At 46.8% G+C, this 27,032-nt stretch overlaps 1 protein-coding gene across 1 annotated transcript in view; it reads right to left on the bottom strand.

The window, feature by feature from the left end:
- LOC141161001 (kinesin-like protein KIF19) overlaps nt 1-22,189 on the bottom strand; it is an 83,070-nt gene extending 60,881 nt beyond the window's left edge. Inside the window, exons 1-6 of the mRNA XM_073645792.1 lie at nt 22,148-22,189; nt 21,867-21,947; nt 4,115-4,222; nt 3,877-3,964; nt 2,025-2,161; nt 455-580 (exon numbers count right to left, since the gene is read on the bottom strand). Of these exons, the coding sequence (XP_073501893.1) occupies nt 455-580; nt 2,025-2,161; nt 3,877-3,964; nt 4,115-4,222; nt 21,867-21,947; nt 22,148-22,189 (582 nt within the window). The remainder of the gene's footprint in view (nt 1-454; nt 581-2,024; nt 2,162-3,876; nt 3,965-4,114; nt 4,223-21,866; nt 21,948-22,147) is intronic.
- Nucleotides 22,190-27,032: the final 4,843 nt, after the last annotated feature.

The raw sequence follows: 27,032 nt of genomic DNA, 5'->3' as shown, positions 1-27,032 counted from the left end.
CTAACGTATATGGCTATGTCGACGGAAAAATAGAAAAAAAAAAAATTATGATTCTTGAAACAAGGGGAGAAAAAAGAATCAAAGCGCAAAAGCAAAAAATGTCTGGGTCTTAAAGGGTTAAATTGTTCTTGTTTGATTGGTTTAGTGCAAATGTCAGAAAGTTTGTAAGTTTTGCGATTAAACAGAATTTGCAATGGGGGGGAGGGGAGTGTGAATAATTTTGATGCAATTGTGCATAAATTAGATATTTTAGATCAATGATCTCCAGATTGACTACAACTTTCAGAATGATGGGAGTTGTGCTTTTGGCAGCAGCTGGAGCTATGCAGGTGATGGACCACAGCTTTACATTCAGTACTCCTCCCGTTTTCTTTGCAGACAGTGCCAACTGCTGGATAAGTATGCACATTACATGTTTTTTTTACAGTAAACTTGTGTTTCTAATGATACTCACCTCCTCTGCACTGTAAGTGTAGAATTCAGTAATCCCGGCAATCTGCACATTTCCTTTCGAATCCTCTCTAAGTTCCAAAAACCCTGAAGAAGGGTTTAACAGGTCACGGATTAATTCATTGTAGATCTGAAAATTAGAAAATGCTGTATCAGTCTAGTACCGCCTCTATGCTGATGACACCCAATTATACACCTCTTCTGACATTACCCCTGCATTACTACAAAATACCAGGAATTGTCTGTCCACTGTCTCCAAATCATGTCCTCCCCCTATCTGAAACGGAATCTCTCCAAAACTGAACTTTTTGTATTTCCTCCCTCTACTAACCCTACCTATACCCGATATTGCCATTTCCATGTGTGCTTCTACCATAACATCCAGAATCTGACCTTTTCTCACTTTTGAAAGTGCAAAAACTCTTACTGCCACTTTGATTAATTCTCAAATTGACTTCTGCAAATCACTACTAATCGGTCTCTCTCTTACTAAACTACCTCCTCTCCAATCTTTCCTGATTGCAGTAGTCAGGGTCATATTTCTGTCCAGTTGCTACACAGATGCCTCCACCTTGTGCCAGTCATTGCACTGGTTGCCTGCCTACAGAATATAAAATAAACGTAAACTCACCAACAAAGCTCTCCACCGTGCTATACCTGCTCCTCATCACTATCTACCACCCTACCCATGCTCTCTGTTCTGCTAATGATCTAAGACTAACATCCTCAATAATCCCAACATCCTCTCCCATCTCTAAGGTTTTTCTCGTGCTGCCTCAGTTCTCTGGAATGGGCTACCCCTGGCGATCTGGTTAATCCTGAGTGTCTACAGTTTCAAACATGCAATAAAAACACATCTTTTTAGGAAGACCCATCAAATTACTTTACTAATCTAATTTTTATCAGCTCTCCCTGTTGATATTTTTCTTCCTGGTCCATTCTTTCATCTGATCCCTCCATACACTCAGTAGCACCTTATATCGGGACCCATACAGATACTGGCTGGTGAGCAATTTATGCACCTTTACGTAAATTACCCTTATTTATTATAAAGAAATTGTCTGGACCATACTAAATAAACACTTTTTTACCTATCATGTCCCCCTATATCATTATAGATTGTAAGCTCTTGTGATTAGGACCCTCACTCCTGATCAACTATATGCTACTTTGTAAAGTCTAATATTGTCTGTACGTGTCCCCTCTGTATTGTAACGTGCTATGGAATATGTCGGTGCTATATAAATAAAATATATTATTATTATGCTATTACATTATTAGTTGGCTATCTGGATCACAGGCCAGCCCATTCCATTTATATTTTGTGATTTTTTTTTCCATTTTCCAGTACACAATATAGTAATATGAACGATGTCATTCAAAACTACAACCCGTCCCGCAAAAAAACAAGACCTCATATATCTATGATGATGGAAAATTAATAAAGCTATGGCTCATGGGATAAGGGAAGGAAACAACGAAAAAGCAAAAAAAAAATGGAAAAGTGCCGGTGATGAAGGGGTTAAAAGCCTTGAATAATTGGTGTGTATATAAGAAGGTGTGATATATATTACCTCTAGGTAGGACATTGATACAGAGTAGTCCGTGCTGTCGCTGATCTCCTCGATGGTCCTGAACAGATCATTCAAAGTCCGGATAAATATTCCCGGCTCGCCATCCATCCCCAGCATTGTGTATGTCTTGCCTGTGCCTTATATATATATAACAGGTATTAAAGGCATAGAAGAGGCACGAATGTCCAGAAAGTTTATTGTGCATGCTCTAGAACAATGATTCCCAACCTATAAGACTACAACTCCCAGCATGCACAGACCAATCCATGAAGATTCCATCCTAATGTGGTTTTACAATTGTGCAATACACAAGAGGCTTCCAAGGAAGAATCAACATGGAGAATCCAAATAAAAAAAAAACTCTGTCCACGTCATATTTTTGCCCAACGGTTGGCGTGTAGTCTGAGAGAGCAACCGACATAACCGCTAGTCCTGTCCATAAAGCTCGTGTCAGACAGAGGTCAAAAGACTGTCCTCATGGGCTAAGAAAAAGTCCAACTTTTTGGCCTCCTTTTCACTCGTAAGTACAAACAATATAATACAGCAGCCTCTGTAAGCGTTATGATGTGCAATCATTGACTATATGAAATTTGGACGGCATTACTGCTATATAGAATATACTTGTAAAAATTAAGGAATTTAGCGCATAAATTGGCCAATCCATGAGAGCCCATCAGCCGTGACAAGGCAACCTTTCTTTGCATACATCTTAGCGCTTACAGAGGCGGCTGTTTTCTTTTGTTTGTATATTATGCAGTTATAGCAGCTTGCACCTGTTCACACTTACTTTATTCTGTCAGAAGGGGCTAGTCACAGACTGGACCCTAATTACCCATCAAATAAAGGTACGCCTTATGGCCGGTGGGCACATGCGAATTGGACAATATGTGAGCTAAGTACCTTCATTTTATAAGTATATTTTTTATAGTAATAATGCAGTTTATATTTCATATATTCAATAATAGCATATATCCTGGTATGAACAGTGGGTGGCTGTGCTCTCTGGGAAGGAGGGAAGGAAGGAAGGGATGGAGGGAGAGAAAGAAGGGAGGGATGGAGGGAGAGAAAGAAGGGAGGGATGGAGGGAGAGAAAGAAGGGGGGATGGAGGGAGAGAAAGATGGGAGGGATGGAGGGAGAGAAGGAAGGAAAGAAAGAAAGAAAGAAAGAAAGAAAGAAAGAAAGAAAGAAAGAAAGAGAGGAAGGGAGGGAGGGGAGGAAGGAAGAAAGGAAGGGAAGGATGGAAGGAAGAAAGGAAGGGAGGGAGGGAAAGAAGAAAGGGAGGGAAGGAAGGAAGGGATGGAAAGAAGGAGAAAAGTAAGGGAGAGAAGGAAAGAAAAAAGTGAGGGAAGGAAGGGAGAGAAGGAGGGAAGGAGGGAGGGAAGGAAGAAACAAAGGGGATGAGGGAAGAAAGGTAAAAAGGAAGAGATGGAGGGAAGGAAGGGAGAGAGGGAAGGAAAAAACGAAGGGATGGAAGGAAGGAATGTAGTGTGGAAGGAATGAAGTGAGGAAGGAAGGATAAAAGAATGGATGAAAGGATAAAAGCGTAGATGGAAGAAAGGAAGCGAACAAGGAAGGAAGGGAAAAGGGAAGGAAAGGAATGAAGGGAAGAGGGAGGAAGGAAAGGAAGGGAAAAAGAAAGAATGGAGGAAGGAAGGGTAGGAAGAGATGAAAAAAGGAAGGAATGGAAAGAAAGGAAGGAAGGGAAGGAAAAAAGGAAGGGAGGGAAAGTAAGAAGGAAGTAAGGGGAAGGGAGGAAGGAAGGATATAGTGATGATAAGCAGCACTCCAGGCAAAATCTATCTTGGAAGATTTAGATTGATCAAATAGATAAAAGTGAGATACACAGATTACCTGTAGGACCATAAGCAAAAACAGTGGCATTGTACCCAGAAACAATTCCTTCCACCAGGCTTTTTGTAGTGGACTCATACACACAGTCCTAAAATGGAGACAGGCTCATTAGCTGTATAGCACTGATTACATTGCACAGTTTATGATGAAAGCAGCAGGGAGAAGGACATTGGGGATGTGGTTGTTGGATCCTTACATAGTGCAGATCTCTTCTAAACATGACGGACAGGAGAGTTACCTGGGACGCACACTGGTCCAACACCTCATCAAATATAAAGGTTCTCCGCCTGGCACGACTCGCTCTCCAGTCATCCGCATCTTCATTCGGATCCTTCAGCAGTAACATCTGAAATAGAAAAAAGACTCCGGTGACATCCGGCCATTTATACATTATTCCCATCTATCCCCAGTAATACAATATATTCCCCCAATCACAGCCATATGTCACTATTAATATTATGACATATTAGGTATCACTTTAGCTTCGGTTCAAGCTGAACACATAGAAAATAATTTAGAGAATAGGGAGCACCAAGGCACAATCTAATCAGGGTGCATGAACACAACCACAGGGCCCAGAGGCTTGATGGGTCCGCTCATTTGACAAAAACCCTTTGCAGTCAGGTCTCCTAAATCTACTATGTTGGTTTATTAAAAAGGCTTCATTACATAAGTTTTCTGCTTTATTTAGCTGCTGTGGTTAGTTCTCCAACGGCCTGCAGTCACAGAAATCTCCAGCCTTGTTCCCACGCTGCGTCTCTGACTTTTTTTTTTCATGCATTTTTACAATTGAAAAAACACAGCATTTTACAGTACCAGCAAAAGCAATCAGATTTCTAAAATCTCAAGCATATAGTTCATTTTTTTCTGTTTTTTTTTTTTTTTAAATCTGCAGCACGTCAATTCTTTAAGCGTTTTTGCAGCGTTTTTCCCCCATTCAAATCAATGGGAAAAAAGCACTTGTAAAAACGCATCAGAAACGTGTATTTTACGCAGCGTTTTTGCTGCCAACAATCTGATTTTTGGTGCGGCAAATACTCAACATGTGCACATAGCCGTAAGGAGGCCCCCATACACATTGGACTAATATTAGCTGAACCCACTGATATCAACAGGTATGGCCGACTGATGGTTGGGGGGGAATGTCTATCAGACATGTCTGATGTCAGACTGCCGACCACATTTTTCTCCCTGATATAAGTCACCAGTTGAGCGAGCGTTCTTGTGTATGGAAGAGCCAGCCGAGATGGCTATCAGTCGAACGATCGGTCGAAGCATCGTTTGGCCGACAGCCATATAATGTGTATGGTCCGCCTAAGAGGAGGTTATCCCCCTCCCATATAACCCCTTTAAAGGATTTATCCCGCCCATACGATGTATCACCTTTCCAAAGGATACGTGATACATATATAATTGGGTGGGGTCTGACCTCTAGGACTCCCACAGGTAATGAGAAAAAGGGGGTCCCATATTCTCCAAGTGAATGGAGAGATAGCACACATGTGTAACCATTGCTTTGCTCACTTCTATGGGTTTACGAGAGCAATAGTGCCCAAATCTGACCCCATTTACTTCTATGGGGCTGCAGGAGCGGTAATGCGCATGTCTGACCATCACTCCCATAGATAAAGGGGATGGGGTCACTCATTTGCACTACTGCTGTGTTCATATGGGAGACTTGGGAACCCCATTCTCATGACATATGGGGGTCCCAGTGGCCAGATCCTCAACAGACATGCAGATGAATGGTTGTCCCAGTAAATAATGGACGGCCTGAGTCCATAAGAGATGCTGCTTATTACCCACACTCCTGTCTGGTCATATGGATAAAAAATATAGATTCTGCTCTAGTGATCTCCATTCCTCTGATTTCACTACTACCCCTATCATTTTAGATCATTCCACCTGTAGGGTTGAAGTTAAGGTAAAAGAAGAATACTGTCTTTTATGGACAAGTAAAGATTAAATATTTGCTTTAAAAGGATATTCCCATCTCCAAGATCCTATCCCAATCTGTAGTAGGTGTAATATTAGCAAATACCTCCAAATAAAAATGTAGGATAGTTCTTCTGATTAGTTATGTCGCTTACCCCATGAGCAGGGCATTGCAGTAGCTTCGGTATCCATAGTTACAACCACTAACAACTAACCGTCACTATATGAGTGGTCGAAACCAATGATACCTAAGCTACTGCCCTGCCCTGCACATGGGGTAAGCGTCATAGTGAATCAGAAGAACTATACTCTGTACCCCGTTACCTCTTCAATTCAAGTCTATAAGTAAAATGATCCAATTTCCCAGCATGTAATTGATATGGAATCTTATGTAGGATGTAATATGTTACTTTCAGATAAGGAAAGTGACAAAACTAATGTGAGGACTAATCCGCTCCATAGGGAAGCAGCGAGCAGTACAGCACATACTTTCTCTCCGGGGAATAGACACTTTTCAGAAATTGCCAGCTGTCATTGGTTGGAGAAAGACACGTCTTATATTATCACTAGGAACAAACGAGCCCAAAGGGACTTTCATCAGTACGCCATGCCCGAGTATGAGAGCATCCCGGAGCCATAAATACGAAGTAGCAATTACATAAGAAATCTTCTGCTGTAATGAAGTTGCACCCTCGGACTATAAAATGCATTAAAAAATAGCAACGTTTATGTCTAAAGGAAAACTAAACCTAAAAATGAGTGATACAATCAAACAGGAGTTCAATTTGCCCTACTGGTCAGGCTGTAGGATTTTCTGCATCTTCCCCAAACATAAAGCCTCACAGAATCACATCTCACCACCTGTGAACTTGACCCAATCCCGTCCCACCTCATTCCAAACCTTACTACAGTCTTCATCCCAACCCTATCCCACCTCTTCAACCTGTCATTAACAACTTGTGTCTTCCTCTCATGCTTCAAACATACCTCGATCTCACCCGTCCTCAAAAAGCCCCCCCTTGACTCATCCTCTGTGTCTACCTATTGCCCCATATCACTTCTCCCCTATGCCTCAAAACTACTGGAGCAACACCTCCATTGTGAACAGTCCTCCCACTTCTCCTCCTGTTCCCTCTTTGACCGCTTACAATCTGGCTTCCGACTGCACGATTCCACTGAAACTGCCCTGACTAAAGTCACCAACGACCTACTAACCGCCAAATCCAAGCGACACTACTCTGTCCTCCTCCTGGACCTGCCATCTGCCTTCGACAAAGTGGACCATTCCCTCTTACTACAGACTCTCTCATCTCTTGGCATCACAGACTTGGCCCTATCTTGGATCTCCTCATACCTAACATACCAGACATTCAGAGTCTCCCACTCACACACCACCTCCTCATCTCGCCCCCTATCTGTCGGTGTCCCGCAGGGTTCAGTTCTAGGACCCCTACTCTTCTCCATCTACACCTTTGGCCTGAGACAGCTCAAAGAGTCCCATGGCTGTAGCATCGGCATCTCTGCCCCCTGACAGGCAGAGACACCGTCCCCCTTACCACTGCCCTCCTGGCCCCGCGTCTTCTGGCTCTCCTGCTGCTGCTGCCGGCGTGCGCAGCTTCCTGGGCAGTGTGCTTAGGGGGCGCGCGCTCCCTCCCTCTTAAAGGGGCCGCGCGCGCTGTCCAAAGGAGGCCCCAGCCAATGGCCGGAGGACTTCCCATATAAAAGGCACCTCCTTCAAAATGGAGGTGCCCGTGCAAGGTTGTAGCTCAGTGTACTAACTCTGCTTCAGCCCTCAGGTCCCGCTGCTAGTTTGACTACCAGTCCAGTCCGCCAGCCTGACTACCAGTCCAGTCCGCCAGCCTGACTACCAGTCCAGTCCGCCAGCCTGATTACCAGTCCAGTCCGCCAGCCTGACTACCAGTCCAGCCCGACAGTCTGCGCACAGCCCAGCCCGCCAGTCTGTCTATGGGCTTGGCCAGTCCGTTTATCCGGAGCCTTTGCCTGCTACCTGTCTCCGCCAGCCAAGTACACTCTCCAGCCCGACGGTCAGCCTACGATCCAAACACGCCAGTCTGTCTATGGGCCAGGCTTGCCTGCCTACCCAGAGAAAGTACCAGTTACCTGCCATGCCTACCAGCCAGCCTACCTTGAGGTTCCTGCCAGTTACCTGTGGAGTCTGCCAGTCCCTCTACCCAGATCACCCGTCAGCCTGCCTGCCGTGCTCTTCTACTGTACCGGTCAGTCCCTGCCTTCTGACCCGTGGGAGTTACCTGCTCTCATACAAGGACTGGTCCAGAGTAGCACCTGGTCCCTCTGCTCGGTTCTTCCCTGGTTCACGGAGTCGATTGAGCCGCCGTGCGACCTTGGTCAGTCCAAGTTGATACTTAGTTACGCCCCTCTGGTCCCTCCTTGCGCCGCAGCACAGAGGTTCCACCACCCGGATCCGTAACAATGGCTTTCAGTATCACCTCTATGCTGATGACACACAGATCTACCTCTCTGGACCTGATATCACCTCCTTACTAACCAAAATCTCACAATGTGTGTCCGCTATTTCATCTTTCTTCTCTGCCAGATTTCCAAAACTTAGCATGGATAAAACTGAATTCATCATCTTTCCAAAATCTCATTCAACCCCCCAACTGACGTATCCATCAAAGTCAATGGTTGCCCACTTTCCCAAGTCCCACAAGCTTGACTCTGATCTCTCCTTCAAACCTCAGATCCAAGCTTTTTCCGCTTCCTGCCGACTCCAACTCACAAATATTTCCGGATCGCACATTCCTCAACCAAGAATATGCAAAAACACCAGTGCACGCCCTCATCATCTCCCGCCTCAACTATTGCAACCTCCTGCTCTGTGTCATCCCTTCTAACACTCTCGCACCCCTCCAATCTATCCTAAACTCTGCAGCTCGACTAATCCAGCTGTCACCCCACTATTCCCAGCCTTCACCCCTCTGTCAATCCCTTTACTGGCTCCCCATTGACCAGATACTCCAGTTCAAAACCCTAACTTTGGCATACAAAGCCATCCACAACCTGTCTCCTCCATACATCGGGGACCTAGTCTCCCGGTACATACCTGCACGCAGCCTCCGATTCTATCAAGATCTCCTTCTCTACTCCCCTCTTATCTCCTCTTAGCATAATCGCATACAAGACTTCTTCCGTGCACCTCCCCTACTGTGGAACTCTCTACCCCAACATACCAGACTCACGCTTACCGTGGAAACCTTCAAAAGGAACCTACCTCTTCAGACAAGCCTACAACCTGCAGTAACCACCGTTCCACCACACGCTGCACGACCAGCTCTACCCTCACCTACTGTATCCTCACACATCCCTTGTAGACTGTGAGCCCTTGTGGGAAGGGTCCTCTCTCCTCATGTACGAGTCGCTGAGTCGTTTTTGTTCAAGTTTATTGTACTTGTTGTTTTCTATGTATACCCCCCGTTTTCACATGTAAAGCACCATGGATTAAATGGCGCTTTATAAGTGGGTACGGAAAGTATTCAGACCCCTTTAAATTTTTCACTCTTTGTTTCATTGCAGCCATTTGGTAAATTCTAAAAAGTTCATTTTTCTCTCATTAAAGTACACTCTGCACCCCATCTTGACTAAAAAAAATACAGAAATGTAGAAATTTTTGCAAATTTATTAAAAAAGAAAAACTGAAATATCACATGGTCATAAGTAGAGTTGAGCATTCCGATACTTTTAGAATATCGAATACCGGAATCGGAAGTTCCCATAATGCCTGCGCTCTGCAGTGTCTCTGAAGGATAACAAGCTGGATGGCAGCGCTCAGCTTACTGTACTTGTCATTTAGTGTTAAAGGATTTATTAAAAATAATATTAGTGTTTTCATGCACCGTCTCTTTAAAAAAGCCGGCCGGCAATTCAGCAGCGGCATACACCGGTACCCGACAATTTAGAACAGAAAGAATAGAGCATCACACATAGATTAGATAGATAGAAACATGTCAGTCACATATATATGAAGTACAGTGATAGTGTTGATTACTGTACTTATCATTTAGTGTTAAAATAAAGGATTTATTAAAAAAAAAAATTGGCGTGGGGTTCCCCGTAATTTTAGTCTCTAGCGGAGGTTAAGCAGACGGCTGGGGCAGATGTTTGAAGCCTGGGAAGGGGGTAATACCCACGGAGCTTCCCAGGCTACTGATATCAGCCCCCAGCTGAATACCTAGCCTTTACTAGCTATTAAAATGGGGGACCCCCCAAAAAAAATGACGTGGGGTCCCCCCTATTTTAATAGCTAGCAAAGGCTAGGCAGACAGCTGGGGGCTGATATTAATAGCCCAGGAAGGGTGCCATGAATATTGGCCCCCTCCCAGGCTAGAAACACCAGCCGTCAGCTGCCCCAGAAATGGTGCTTCCATAGGATGCACCAATTCTGGCACTTAGCCTCGCTCTTCCCACTGCCCTGTAGTGGTGGCAGTGGGGTAATAGGGCTGGGGTTGATGTCAGCTTATAATGCCAGCTGACATCAAGCCCAGGTTAATAATGGAGAGGCGTCTATAAGACACCCCCATTACTAACCCCAATAGTCAAAGTTAAAAAAAAACACAAACACCCAGAATAAAGTCCTTTAATTGAAATAAACACACAATTCTTTATTGTTCTAAATTAAACCATACTTACCATCACGCCCATTCCAGCTGAAGCCAATGTCTTCTGCAATAAAAGTAAAATAATAAAGCAACATCATCCTTACCTTTCCATGGTTCCCACGACGGCTCCAGCTCTGCTACATTCACATGACAGGCTGGACCGCAGCAGAAAGCTGCCATCCAGCTTGCCATGCCGCAGACACTGAGAAGAGCAGGTGTAATGCAGGTACCGGAATACAACGCACAGAGACACAAGGCGAGAACAGTCAGAGATGATTGTAAACAGTTTTATACAACAGGTATACTGAAACAAGGGATTAGCAACAAGGGTAATGAACAGTGGTTTGAAATATCAGAAAAATACGAAATTTCTCAAAGTAAGGCAAAGTCTCTTAAAATAAGGCGCAGTCTCTTAAAATAAGGCGCAGTCTCTTAAAGCAAGGTGCAGTCTCTTAAAGCAAGGTGATGCCCTCAAGCATGAGAAGCACCACACAAGTTCTTTAACCGTGAATTTGGCCCTAGCGGGGGTCACCGGTTATTCCCGCTAGGCCGTGAGTCTCTTTCCGGATGAATTCAATTAAATCACGTTGTGCTACTTTAGCCTCAACCGTCCCCCTCCCAACCTGAGTACTTAAACGCAATTGTCCCCGGTACCGTGGGTGAGCAGTGGAAGTGACGGCCCTGCTCACGTATGCAGCTCCTCTCTGCTTGGCTGTTGGGGGCAGTCTCTCGAGCCTTGGATAGGGGGGTCCAGGCCTCGTCTGTCGGCGGCCGACGTCGGGTTCCGCGATCAGGTTCCTAGTATCCTCAGCAGGCACAGCACTTGAGTCACAACTGTGAGGGATCCGGAGCTCTTTTACCGGTGCCCGGCTGGAGCACCTCTCAGGCCTCTGGATTTGGCCTGTCACGCAGGGTTTCTCAGGACGCAGGGAGCACGTCTGCTCCTCTCTGCTGCTTGGCGCCAAAGACCCCTCAGGTTTGGCGCGCTGGCCTCTTATCTCTCTCAACTCCTTCCTGGAAGTCACCTGATCGGGTCCAGCCTCTGAATCTGCCCTCCCTGCAACTTCCTTTGTATATTTTGGTTCCGCTTGACTGTCTCTGGCCAGTAGATGGCAGTCTCGCTCCATCCTTGAAACGTCATGTTGAAGTTCTTTTACAAGCTTTTTAGCTCGTTCTACACAGGCATGCTTGCGCTCCTCAGTGTCTCGCTGTGACGGCATAAAGATGAGCCGAGGTCATGTCCAATGAACTCAGCTCACCTCATGCACGTCACTGACAGCGTGGGAGAATTCTCCGGCGCTCAGCGCTTTAGCAGGAGAATTCTCCCACGCTGGAATGGCATTGAGGTGACAGGCTGGATCACAGCTAAGCGCTGCCATCCAGCTTGTCATCCTTCAGAGACACTGCAGAGCGCAAGCATGCCTGCATTCTGCAGTGTCTATGAAGGATGGCATGCTGGATGGCAGAGCTCAGCTGCGATCCAGCCTGTCATCTCAATGCCATCCCAGCGTGGGAGAAGTCTCCTGCTGAAGCGCTGAGCGCAGGAGAATTTTCCCACGCTGTCAGTGACGTGCATGAGGTGAGCCGAGTTCATTGGACATGACCTCGGCTCATCTGGATGCCGTCACAGCGAGACACTGAGGAGCGCAAGCATGCCTGCGCTTCTCAGTGTCTGCAGCATGGCAAGCTGGATGGCAGCTTTCGGTGGCGATCCAGCCTGTCATGTGAATGTAGCAGAGCTGAAGCTGTCGTGGGAACCATGGAAAGGTAAGGATGAGGTTGCTTTATTATTTTACTTTCATTGCAGGAGATCGTTGGCTTCAGCTGGAATGGGAGTGATGGTAAGTATGGTTTAATTTAGAACAATAAAGAACTGTGTGTTTATTTCAATTAAAGGACTTTATTCTGGGTGTTGTGTTTTTTTTTTAACTTTGACTATGGGGTTAGTAATGGGGGTGTCTTATAGATGCCTCTCCATTACTAACCTGGGCTTGATGTCAGCTGGCATTATAAGCTGACATCAACCCCAGCCCTATTACCCCACTGCCACCGCTACAGGGCAGTGGGAAGAGCGAGGCTAAGTGCCAGAATTGGCGCATCCTATGGATGCGCCATTTCTGGGGCAGCTGACGGTTGGTGTTTCTAGCCTGGGAGGGGGCCAATATTCATGGCACCATTCCTGGGCTATTAATATCAGCCCCCAGCTGTGTGCCTAGCCTTTGCTAGCTAATAAAATAGGGGGGGATCCCACGTCATTTTTTTTGCGGTCCTCCATTTTAATAGCTAGTAAAGGCTAGGTATTCAGCTGGGGGCTGATATTAGTAGCTGTGCTGATTGGTCGCCGACGCTGGGCGCGACCAATCACCGATTTTGTTGCCACATTTAAATAGCTTCCGCGACCAATCAGCACAGCGGTGTTTAAATGTGGAGCCAAGATCGGTGATTGGTCGTGGGCAGCGTCCGCGACCAATCAGCACAGTAGTGTTTAACTTTTGCGGCAAGATCAGTGATTGGTCGCGGTCTTGGCGACCAATCAGCGATTTTTAACACAAATGTCCGGACCTTTGTAGCACCATGCGGATACTGTGGGGACATCAGCGCCTAGGGTGTGAAGGGAGGACCGGGGAGCGGCGCTGACATCCATGCGGCTAGGGTGTGAAGGGAGGACCGGGGAGCGGCGCTGATATCCAATTGGTCGCGGCCGCTATTTAAATGTACCGCACAAATCGGTGATTGGTCTCGGTCTTGGCCCGCGACCAATCACTGATCTTGCCGCAAAAGTTAAACACTACTGTGCTGATAGGTCGCGGACGCTGCCCGCGACCAATCACCGATTTGGGCGCCAAATTTAAATATCGGCCGCGACCAATCACCGATCTTGGCTCCACATTTAAACATCGCTGTACTGATTGGTCGCGGACGCTATTTAAATGTGGCGCCAAAATCGGTGATTGGTCGCGCCCAGCGTCGGCGACCAATCAGCACAGCGGTGTTTAAATGTGGAGCCAAGATCGGTGATTGGTCGCGGCCGATATTTAAATTTGGCGCCCAAATCGGTGATTGGTCGCGGGCAGCGCCCGCGACCAATCAGCGATTTTTAACACAAATGTCCGGACCTTTGTAACACCATGCGGATACTATGGAGACATCAGCGGCTAGGGTGTCAAGGGAGGACCGGGGAGCGGCGCTGCGGGTCGGGATACTTCTGCTGCGAGCAGTCGCTCATCTCCCTGCTTCTCTGAGTGGAAGTAGCCGCACAGGCAGCGGCGCTCCCCGGTCCTCACTAATACGATTCCGCTCCCCGGTCCTCACCAATACGATTCGCTGATTGGTCGCGCTCTCCGCACGCGACCAATCAGTGATCTTGGCGCTAAAGTTAAACACCGCTCTGCTGATTGGTCGCGGCCGCTGCCCGCGACCAATCACCGATTTGGGCGCCACATTTAAATAGCGGCCGCGACCAATCACCGATCTTGCCGCCACATTTAAACACTGCTCTGCTGATTGGTCGCGGACGCCAGACGCGACCAATCAGCGAGCTTGGCGCCAAATTTAAACCCCGCTCTGTTAATTGGTCGCGGATGCCGGCCGCGACTATTCAGCATTATTGGCGCCAAATTTAAACACCGCTCTGCTGATTGATCGCGGTCGCTGGCCGAGATCAATCAGCAGTATTGGCGCAAAATTTAAACACCGCTCTGCTGATTGGTCGCGGTCGCCGTCCGCGACCAATCAACAGTATTGGCGCCAAATTTAAACCCTGCTCTGCTGATTGGACGCAGTTGCCGGCCACGACCAATCAGCAGTATTGGCGCCAAATTTAAACACCGCTCTGCTGATTGGTCGCGGTGGCCTGCCGCGACCAATCAGCGATTTTGGCGCCAAATGTAAACACCGCTCTGCTGATTGGTCGCGGCCGGCGATTGCGACCAATCAGCATTATTGGCGCCAAATTTAAACCCCGCTCTGCTGATTGGTCGTGGTGGCCAGATGCGTCCAATCAGCGAGATTGGCGCCAAATTTAAACAACGCTCTGCTGATTGGTCGCGGACTCCAGCCGCGACCAATCAGCGAGATTGGCGCCAAATTTAAACAACGCTCTGCTGATTGGTCGAGGCCGCCGGCCACCGCGACCAATCAGCGATTTTGGCGCCAAATTTAAACCCCGCTCTGCTAATTGGTCGCGGATGCCGGCCGCGACTAATCAGCATTATTGGCGCCAAATTTAAACACCGCTCTGCTGATTGATCGCGGTCGCTGGCCGAGATCAATCAGCAGTATTGGCGCCAAATTTAAACACCGCTCTGCTGATTAGTCGCGGTCGCCGTCCGCGACCAATCAGCAATATTGGCGCAAAATTTAAACACCGCTCTGCTGATTGGTCGCAGTCGCCGTCCGCGACCAATCAACAGTATTGGCGCCAAATTTAAACCCCGCTCTGCTGATTGGTCGTGGCCGGCAACCGCGTCCAATCAGCAGAGCGGGGTTTAAATTTGGCGCCAATACTGTTGATTGGTCGCGGACGGCGACTGCGACCAATCAGCAGAGCGGTGTTTAAATTTTGCGCCAATATTGCTGATTGGTCGCGGACGGCGACCGCGACTAATCAGCAGAGCGGTGTTTAAATTTGGCGCCAATACTGCTGATTGATCTCGGCAGGCCACCGCGACCAATCAGCAGAGCGGTGTTTAAATTTGGCGCCAATACTGCTGATTGGTCGTGGCCGGCAACCGCGTCCAATCAGCAGTATTGGCGCCAAATTTAAACACCGCTCTGCTGATTGGTCGCGGACTCCAGCCGCGACCAATCAGCGAGATTGGCGCCAAATTTAAACAACGCTCTGCTGATTGGTCGAGGCCGCCGGCCACCGCGACCAATCAGCGATTTTGGCGCCAAATTTAAACCCCGCTCTGCTAATTGGTCGCGGATGCCGGCCGCGACTAATCAGCATTATTGGCGCCAAATTTAAACACCGCTCTGCTGATTGATCGCGGTCGCTGGCCGAGATCAATCAGCAGTATTGGCGCCAAATTTAAACACCGCTCTGCTGATTAGTCGCGGTCGCCGTCCGCGACCAATCAGCAATATTGGCGCAAAATTTAAACACCGCTCTGCTGATTGGTCGCAGTCGCCGTCCGCGACCAATCAACAGTATTGGCGCCAAATTTAAACCCCGCTCTGCTGATTGGTCGTGGCCGGCAACCGCGTCCAATCAGCAGAGCGGGGTTTAAATTTGGCGCCAATACTGTTGATTGGTCGCGGACGGCGACTGCGACCAATCAGCAGAGCGGTGTTTAAATTTTGCGCCAATATTGCTGATTGGTCGCGGACGGCGACCGCGACTAATCAGCAGAGCGGTGTTTAAATTTGGCGCCAATACTGCTGATTGATCTCGGCCAGCGACCGCGATCAATCAGCAGAGCGGTGTTTAAATTTGGCGCCAATCTCGCTGATTGGACGCGTCTGGCCACCACGACCAATCAGCAGAGCGGGGTTTAAATTTGGCGCCAATAATGCTGATTGGTCGCAATCGCCGGCCGCGACCAATCAGCAGAGCGGTGTTTACATTTGGCGCCAAAATCGCTGATTGGTCGCGGCAGGCCACCGCGACCAATCAGCAGAGCGGTGTTTAAATTTGGCGCCAATACTGCTGATTGGTCGTGGCCGGCAACCGCGTCCAATCAGCAGTATTGGCGCCAAATTTAAACACCGCTCTGCTGATTGGTCGCGGTGGCCTGCCGCGACCAATCAGCGATTTTGGCGCCAAATTTAAACACCGCTCTGCTGATTGGTCGCGGCCGGCGATTGCGACCAATCAGCATTATTGGCGCCAAATTTAAACCCCGCTCTGCTGATTGGTCGTGGTGGCCAGACGCGTCCAATCAGCGAGATTGGCGCCAAATTTAAACAACGCTCTGCTGATTGGTCGCGGACTCCAGCCGCGACCAATCAGCGAGATTGGCGCCAAATTTAAACAACGCTCTGCTGATTGGTCGAGGCCGCCGGCCACCGCGACCAATCAGCGATTTTGGCGCCAAATTTAAACCCCGCTCTGCTAATTGGTCGCGGATGCCGGCCGCAACTAATCAGCATTATTGGCGCCAAATTTAAACACCGCTCTGCTGATTGATCGCGGTCGCTGGCCGAGATCAATCAGCAGTATTGGCGCCAAATTTAAACACCGCTCTGCTGATTAGTCGCGGTCGCCGTCCGCGACCAATCAGCAATATTGGCGCAAAATTTAAACACCGCTCTGCTGATTGGTCGCGGTCGCCGTCCGCGACCAATCAGCAGTATTGGCGCCAAATTTAAACCCCGCTCTCCTGATTGGTCGCGGTTACCGGCTGCGACCAATCAGCAGTATTGGCGCCAAATTTAAACACCGCTCTGCTGATTGGTCGCGGACTCCAGCCGCGACCAATCAGCGATTTTGGCGCCAAATTTAAACCCCGCTCTGCTAATTGGTCGCGGATGCCGGCCGCGACTAATCAGCATTATTGGCGCCAAATTTAAACACCGCTCTGCTGATTGATCGCGGTCGCTGGCCGAGATCAATCAGCAGTATTGGCGCCAAATTTAAACACCGCTCTGCTGATTAGTCGCGGTCGCCGTCCGCGACCAATCAGCAATATTGGCGCAAAATTTAAACACCGCTCTGCTGATTGGTCGCAGTCGCCGTCCGCGACCAATCAACAGTATTGGCGCCAAATTTAAACCCCGCTCTGCTGATTGGTCGTGGCCGGCAACCGCGTCCAATCAGCAGAGCGGGGTTTAAATTTGGCGCCAATACTGTTGATTGGTCGCGGACGGCGACTGCGACCAATCAGCAGAGCGGTGTTTAAATTTTGCGCCAATATTGCTGATTGGTCGCGGACGGCGACCGCAACTAATCAGCAGAGCGGTGTTTAAATTTGGCGCCAATACTGCTGATTGATCTCGGCCAGCGACCGCGATCAATCAGCAGAGCGGTGTTTAAATTTGGCGCCAATCTCGCTGATTGGACGCGTCTGGCCACCACGACCAATCAGCAGAGCGGGGTTTAAATTTGGCGCCAATAATGCTGATTGGTCGCAATCGCCGGCCGCGACCAATCAGCAGAGTGGTGTTTACATTTGGCGCCAAAATCGCTGATTGGTCGCGGCAGGCCACCGCGACCAATCAGCAGAGCGGTGTTTAAATTTGGCGCCAATACTGCTGATTGGTCGTGGCCGGCAACCGCGTCCAATCAGCAGTATTGGCGCCAAATTTAAACACCGCTCTGCTGATTGGTCGCGGTGGCCTGCCGCGACCAATCAGCGATTTTGGCGCCAAATGTAAACACCGCTCTGCTGATTGGTCGCGGCCGGCGATTGCGACCAATCAGCATTATTGGCGCCAAATTTAAACCCCGCTCTGCTGATTGGTCGTGGTGGCCAGACGCGTCCAATCAGCGAGATTGGCGCCAAATTTAAACAACGCTCTGCTGATTGGTCGCGGACTCCAGCCGCGACCAATCAGCGAGATTGGCGCCAAATTTAAACAACGCTCTGCTGATTGGTCGAGGCCGCCGGCCACCGCGACCAATCAGCGATTTTGGCGCCAAATTTAAACCCCGCTCTGCTAATTGGTCGCGGATGCCGGCCGCAACTAATCAGCATTATTGGCGCCAAATTTAAACACCGCTCTGCTGATTGATCGCGGTCGCTGGCCAAGATCAATCAGCAGTATTGGCGCCAAATTTAAACACCGCTCTGCTGATTAGTCGCGGTCGCCGTCCGCGACCAATCAGCAATATTGGCGCAAAATTTAAACACCGCTCTGCTGATTGGTCGCGGTCGCCGTCCGCGACCAATCAGCAGTATTGGCGCCAAATTTAAACCCCGCTCTCCTGATTGGTCGCGGTTACCGGCTGCGACCAATCAGCAGTATTGGCGCCAAATTTAAACACCGCTCTGCTTATTGGTCGCGGTGGCCAGCCGCGACCAATCAGCGATTTTGGCGCCAAATTTAAACACCGCTCTGCTGATTGGTCGCAATCGCCGGCCGCGACCAATCAGCATTATTGGCGCCAAATTTAATCCCCGCTCTGCTGATTCATTGCGACCGCCGGCCCGCACCAATCAGCGATTTTGGCGCCAAATTTAAACCCCGCTCTGCTGATTGGTCGCGGTTGCCGGCCGCAACTAATCAGCATTGTTGGCGCCAAATTGCCGGCCGCGACTAATCAGCATTATTGCCGCCAAATTTAAACACCGCTCTGCTGAATGGTCGCGGCCGTGACCAATCACCATTATTGGCGCCAAATTTAAACACCGCTTTGCTGATTGGTCGTGACCGCCGGCCGCAACCAATCAGCATTATTGCCACAAAATTTAAACCCCGCTCTGCTGATTGGTCACGTTCGCTGGCCGCAACCAATCAGCATTATTGGCGAAAAAATTTAAACCCCGCTCTGCTGATTAGTCGCAACCGCCGGCCGTGACCAATCAGCGATATAGTCGCCAAATTTCAACACCGCTTTGCTGATTGGTCACGGTTGCCGGCCGCGACCAATCAGCGATTTTGGCGCCAAATTTAAACACCGCTCTGCTGATTGCGCCCGGTCTGCCGCATACATATTCTAGAACACCCGATGCGTTAGAATCGGGCCACCATCTAGTAAAGAATAAATCTCACATCCATCTACATTTAGGGGGGTTCTGCAAGTTCTTGTTTTTTTTCTAGATAAATAAATGACAGATACAGTACAGAGATATCAGAAAGATGGGCAGATATATACAGTACCTAGGGTGGCATATATCTGTAGATCGATAGGTCTGATAAATATGGGATGGATAGATAGATAGATAGATAGATAGATAGATAGATAGATAGATAGATAGATAGATAGATAGATAGATATTACTAAAAACTGTCCATCACCTCCGAACAGAATATAGCAAGTGTGAACAGGTGCTGTGACTGCATAATATACAAACCAAAGCATACAGCAGCACACTGTAATCACTAATATGTATGCAAACATTGAATATATGATATTTACACGGCTTTACTGCTATTTAGAATATACTTATAAAATGAAGTTACTTAGAGCATAAATTGGCAAATTCCTGAGAGCCCATCAGCCATGACAAGGCGACCTTTCTGTGGTAAGACACTAAACCTAATAATTATCACACATGCCTCTCCCAGGCTAAAAGCCAATGAATATAAAGGGCAGGTAGAATCCAGCATTAATTAAAAACAGCTTTAGGCACACAGAAAAGGAGGCAGTAACCACCCCAAATAGCATAACTCAAAAAACTGCACAGCACCTCTGAACAGAATAAAGCAGGTGCAAGCTGCTCTGACTTCGCTTAGTAGCTTCATTGTATAAGTATAGTCTATATAGCAGTAATGCTGCCCAAATATCATATATTCAATGTTTGCATACACCATAGCGCTTACAGAGGCTGCGGTATGCTTTTGATTGTATATTATGCAGCCAGAGCAGCTTGCCACTTGTTCACACCTGGTTTATTCTGTTCAAAGGTGCAGGTCAGGTTTTTATTTTTGGATGGATGGATTGACGGATAGATCGACAGAAGGACCAATCGATTGATGGATGGACAGACGGATCGGTGTTGACGGATGGATCGAAAGATGGATGCATGGATCGATGGATGGATCAACAGATGGATCAACGGATGGATGGATGGATGGGCGGACGGATCGACAGATGGATGGACGGATCGACAGATGGATGGATGGACGGATCGACAGATGTATGGATGGATCGACAGATGGATGGACGAATCGACAGGTGGATGGATGAATGGACCGACTTACGGATCGACAGATGGATGGATGGATTAACAGATGGATCAACAGATGGATGGATGGATGGACCAACTGACGGATCGACAGATGCATGGACGGACGGATCGACAGATGGACGGACGGATCGACAGATGGACGGACGGATCGACAGACGGATCGACAGATGGAGGGACGGACGGATCGACAGATGGAGGGACGGACGGATCGACAGATGGAGGGACGGAAGGATCGACAGACGGATGGACTGATCGACAGACGGATGGACGGACGGATCGACAGATGGATAGATGGACGGACGGCTCGAAAGATGGATAGATGGACGGACGGATCGACAGATGGATGGACGGACTGATGGATCGACAGATGGATGGACGGATCGACTGATAGATGGACGGACGGATCGACAGATGGATGGATCGATTGACGGATCGACGGATGGATCGACAGATGGATAGATGGACGGATCGACAGATGGACGGATGGATCGACAAACGGATGGACGGATCGACAGATGGATGGACGGACGGATCGACAGACGGATATACAGATGGATAGATGGACGGACGGAGCAACAGATGGATGGACGGATGGATCGACAGATAGATGGATCGAGAGATGGATGGATCGATTGACGGATCAACAGATGGATGGATCGACAGATGGATAGATGGACGGACGGATCGACAGATGGATGGATGAATGGACCGACTGACGGATCGACAGATGGATGGATTAACAGATGGATCAACGGATGGATGGATGGACCGACTGACAGATCGACAGATGCATGGATGTATGGATCGACAGATGGACGGACGGATCAACAGATGGACGGATCGACAAATGGATGGACGGACGGATCGACGGATGGATCGACAGATGGATAGACGGATGGACGGATCGACAGATGGATGGATAGATCGACAGATGGATGGACGGATGGATCGACAGATGGATAGATGGCTAGACAGACGGATGGATGGACGGATAGACAGATGGATGGATGGACCGACAGATGGATGATGGATAGATTGACGGATCGACAGATGGATGGATGGATGAATCGACAGATGGATAGATGGACGGACAGATCGACAGATGGATGGACGGATCGACAGATGGACGGACGGATCGATAGACGGACGGACGGATCGAGAGATGAATTGAAAGATGGATGGATCGATCGATCAACGGAGGGATTGACAGATGGATCGATTGATAGGTCACAGTTGATACGAATTATCGCCTGCAATTTGCCTAGATTAGTCCAATTCAATTTGGTTTAGTTTTTTTATTATTATTTTAAAGACAGTGACAGATAGCAATATTTATAGACACCTAAATGGATGGACGAATGATATATCTGCTAAATATGGGATGAACGGACAGGAAATGAGTAGATCGAGTAATGAAAAGATAGGGCATGTTTGCATGAATTAGGATGGACGGACAGATATCTAGACATGCAGCCAACTAAGTAGATGAATGGACGACAGATAATGTGATGGAAAGATAGGAAATGGATTGATATATCCATATAGCCGTCTAGATAGAGGGACAACAAAATAGATTGAAGATCGATATGTTAGAGAATGTTAGCCAGATATAGATATCCCTTACTTGTTCTCCGAGCTTGTACGTTATACTTTGCATTCCCTCCTCTATTTCTGCCTGATTCAATGGTCGAATACGCACAGCGACCTGTAAAAGTACAGAAAAACACTAACATCATACTCCGGGGGGATCTTATAACTGGAGATCGTGACTACAGGGGTAAGGATTTTTTTGGACTTCTGATCAGCCATCATAGTAAAGGATGCTACTTTGAAGTCAGCATGGCTGATAACAGGGAACAGCAGATTGCACAGAGTGGGGTTCCTAAGTTATAAGAATGCACTTACTGTGATCGGACGGTGCTGACAATCATCTTTTGCATTCTTCATTGTCCCAGATTGTGTAGTGAGAGGTGCGATACTCTGCGGTAGGAGCGGTGATCAGCTGCGGATCCTACTACATGACACAGTCAGCGAGAGACGCAGAGGAAAGCAGAAGGTCCCATGGCAGCATGACATCAGCACTGGGTCCTGTGTGCACGGGGCCACTGGGAACGCGGCACAGGCAGGTGACAGCGGGATCAGACATCAGTTACGTTATAGGATGCAGCATTTCTTAGGGTTTCCTATTCCTCTATGCAGCAGGACATATGTTGGACCAGTAACACCAGGATTTGAGAAGGTGAATGAAGAAATGATTATACCATCGCCCGGAAACAGGGAGGCCGACAAGCGGCACCAGCCGTCTGCCACCAGCAGTTTGCCGAGCAACTGCCACTACAGGGAGAAAAACCGCAGCAGGACGTTATGATGTGTTCAGCCTCCTGCCATCATCATGTCGCATTGATGTCCAAAATTCTGCATTGATTCAATTTTTTTTTTTTTAATACATCCTAATAGATGAGATTTTTTTTTTTGGTTCCAAATCCCCTACCTAAACCTAAAATTACATGATAAAACGCTATCTTCCTGCAGCCACCACTAGGTGGAGCTCATGAACTGGCAGTAAGTAGCTTTGCTCCCCCTAGTGGTGGCCAAAATATCATATTTAACACCTTGGTGATACACCATAAATGTGCACCATCACTGTATGGAGCGGTACACGCTACATACAGGCGACATCTGATTGCAACAGTTTAATCCCTAAGATGCTGCAGTCAATAGTGACAGTAGCATTTAAGGGGTTAGGAAAGGGAGGAGTCCGTCATCTTTGATGTCCATCCTCACGACGTAATCACAAGGTGCCGATGGGCTCTCGCGGAAGCTAGGGGCCATTTAAAAGGTCCCAGTGTCTTCTTCCATGAAGCAGTTTGTGGCTGGACTTGATAGATCTTCAGTTTGCCAACATGCTGCAATACTGCATAGGCAGTGAAGAGATCACAGGTTCGAAGTCTGAACGGGGACTAATTAAAAGTGTAGAAAAAAAAACATTATGTATAAAAAAAAAAATGTAAATTTAAAGAGTAACTAAACTATATTTTTAATAATTGTGTCCAGCATGGAAAGTTAAGAAACTTTACAAATTAGTTTATTAGGGGTTCTGTATTCTTTCATGTTAAAATGTAAGTGGCTTCCACACCCCGGCTTTTCCCCCAGGCTATTTACTTAGCATTAGTTGCATTGATATCAGAATATACTCATTCGGAGTACAGATGATGGCAGTGAAAGAGTTTCCAGAATTTGTCTCCTCTGTTCTGAAAAACACAACTCTCAATCTCCCCGAAGATAATGAAACACAGGAGCTCAACTGACCGTTTCACTGCCATCAGCTGTACTCCAAAAGAGAACGTTCTCATATCAATTGAGCTAAGGCAGGCAAATAGACTGGGGAAAAGCCGGGGTTTAGAAGCCACTTATATATTTTTTTTTTGTTACAAGAAAGGTCCCCTAATAAAGTGATCTGCAATGTTTCATACTTTCCATGATGGACAAAAAAAAAAAAAATTAAATACAAATAATTTACTCTTTAAATCACCCTAATTTTTCCCCAAATAGCAAAACATAAAACAAATATTTTTTTTTTACATATTTGGCATTGCAGCATGCATAATTGTCCCAACTCATAAAACTTAAAAATATTGATCACATTCGATGAACATTGAAAGTGAAAAAAAAAAACAAAAAAAAACGTAAAATGGCAAAATCAGTCTATTGGTTATGTCACCTCCCAAAAATTAAAATGAAGAGATCACAAAGTAGTATGGACTCTAAAGATGGTATCAACAAAAACTACAGCTCACTCTACATAAATAGGGACCCATGGAAGTTCGGGTTTGGCCGAACTTTAGTCCTAAGTTCAGTTCGGGTACCAGAACTTGACCCCCGACCCGAACACCGTATAAGTCAATGGGGACCCAAACTTTGGTGCTGAGTTAGTGGGGCCGAAAAAAAGGAAGCAAAATGGGAGTAAGAGCAGGACAATTGCCCTGCAAGCAAACGTGGATAGGGAAATGACTTAAAATAACGGAATAAAAATTAAGGAAAAATAATAATTTTGAACCAGTAGGTGGAGGCCCTAGTGGAGCAGCACCTTGCATGTATATTTTACTGTACTTGCTAATAAATAAATGAAAAAACCGACAAGGGGTCCCATTTATTTTTAATAAACAGTCAAGGGAAAGCAGACAGCAATGAAATGCTTCATCCAGGGGGGGGGGAAGCATTCCTGGATGAAGCATTTCAATGCGAAACGCATGTCAGGTGTGATGGGTCCCTGGCTTTGTGCACTGCAGGTAACGTTACCTTTACCCCTCTTTGAAATTATATGCATAGTCCCCTTATGTTTTGGGTTTTTCTATGCAGGCCATGTTGTGACTTATTACTATACAATTGAATGATATGTATTACTCTTAAATATTATATGTGGCCTCTGTTTTGTATCTATGATGTATTAACACTATGTTTCTATTTATTGGAATATGCATTTGACCCAATGTAGTATATATAATGCGCCATACTTACCAGGTGTACCCACCTTTTTTTCATCTGTATCCCCCATTTGTGCTGATGTTTTGTTATATTATGTTTATAATTTATAAGTTAAGATATGCTGGGAAGCACCCCCAGCTGTCTGCTTTGCCTTTGCTGGCTATTAAAAATGGGGTCATCCCTATTTTTAATAACCAGCAAAGCCAAAGCAGACCTTTGGGTGCTGATATTAAAAGGCTGAGAAGGGCCATGGATATTGGCCCCTTCCCAGCATAAGACCAGCCTTCAGCCACCACACAAATGGCGCATCCATTAGATGCACCAATTCTGGCGCTTAGCGTCAGATCTTCCCAACTGCCTGGTGAGGTGGCAATCAGGGTAATGGGATTGTGGGGTTGATCAAGTCTATGGGTTAGTAATGGAGAGGTGTCTTTCTGACACCCCCATTACTAACCCCGTAGTCAAAAGAAATAAACACAAAAAAAAAAAATACCAATTTGAAAATAAACTCCCCAACAATTTCCCTCTTTCACCCATTTATTAAGAAAAAAAAAAACAACACACCAGTCCGCCGTAGTCCACATGGGGGCCCCACAAAGATCCTCCGTCTCAGTCTTACAGTGTATTAAGAACCGCTCATTGAATGGGGCTCCATAGCCTAGAACAGCAGCCACTGCTGGGTGTCTCAAGTAAAGAGTTGTATTTATTTTGACTACGGAGTTAGTAATGTGGCAACCTGACCCCACTCCATTACTAACCCGTGGGCTTGATGTCAGCGCCAACTGCTGACAACAACCTCATAATCCCACAGCCCTGATTGACAATGCACCAGGGCAATCGGGAAGAGCCGAGGCGATGCGCCATCTCTGGGGCGGCTGAGAACTGGTCTTATTAGGCTGGGAAGGGGACAATATCCATGGCTCTTCCCAGCCTAGCAGCCCCCAGCTATCTGCTTTACCTTAGCTAGTTATTAAAAAAAGTTGGGGGGGGAGCACTTTTTTTTTTAGTGTCCCCCATTTTTAACCAGCAAAGCAGACAACTTGGGGCTGATATTAATAGGCTGAGAAGGTCCACAGATATTGGCTCCTTCCCAGCATAATAAGACCAGCACACAGAAGTCTGCTTTCCCTTGGCTGGTTATTAATAAGAAGGGGGGACCACACATGGTTTTTTAATTTATTTTACTCAGTCCCTCACTCGAGCAGTGTCGCCACTCGTGATCCATCGGTTATGCAGGCTGGGTCACGGGTAGCGCTTGCCAATCACAGTCATGCTAATACTTGGCATGGCTGTTATGGCTCTGGAAGTGCCCCCAGCTTAAAAGCTTGTTGATTGAAAGGCTGCAGCCTTTCAACAAGTTTTATTAAACATCCGAACATTAACGCAGACTTCCGAGAGAAGTCCGTGTTTGGAGTTCAGCATCCGGTACAAACCAAGAAGTTTACAGCTGGGTTTGCTCATCCCTGTCCATGAAAGAAAAAAAAAAAAAAAACAGCTCAGCTATTTTATATATTTTTTTAAGTAGCAAAACAAACCATTTACTGCATATGATTTGGTGCCACCATTATCATAACGAGCCGTACAGCAGTTACTTTGTTATTGTTACGTGAAAGTTGTAAAATCAAAATTGCCGGGTTTTTTCCCAACCCAACTTCACCTCACTTGAATTTATTTTTCCTGTTTTGCAGAACTTTACAAGGTAAAAGGAATAGGGTCACTCGAGACTACAACTCGTCCTCAAAAAAAATATATAAACAAAATCATATGGTCATGTCGATTAAAATAAAAAGCTTTGAATCAATACGAAAGAAAAAAAAATGGCTGTGTCTCCAAGGGTTAATGTGATGCAAGGGATCTGGAGATTTGCATGTGTAAAAAAATATAGACACATACTGTACAAATAATAAATATACAAGAAAAAAAGTGAATTAAGTTCTACATAAAATTATCCATTATGTTCCTTTCTTTAGTTTTTATAATGAAGAGAACCTACTCTCCCTTCTGTAGACTAACTAGCATTGCAGCTGGCCACCTCTACATGAACTGGAATGAGCTGTAATCCTAGACAAATCCCATGGGAGGGAAAAAAAAATAAACAGTAGCGAGGTTTATAGAGGAAAGCAGATCTTCTTCCAATTCTGAACTTTTGCCACCCAGCAGTCAAATTTTCATCTGCCTGGCCCACAACATGGGCACCGGTGTTGGTTTTCTCTAAAAACGAAGCAGCAATTTATATACTGTTAAAGGGACTGGCAGAACAAAATGACTGTTCAAACACACCTGGACATGCAATAGTTTTCCTGGT

The sequence above is a fragment of the Phyllobates terribilis genome, unplaced genomic scaffold, assembly GCF_046119375.1.
Source record: "Phyllobates terribilis strain yellow unplaced genomic scaffold, ASM4611937v1 Scaffold_9__5_contigs__length_417890890, whole genome shotgun sequence".
Lineage (NCBI taxonomy): Eukaryota > Metazoa > Chordata > Amphibia > Anura > Dendrobatidae > Phyllobates > Phyllobates terribilis.
Note: the sequence above shows the minus strand (reverse complement) of the source record. Positions and strands in the feature narration are given on the sequence as shown.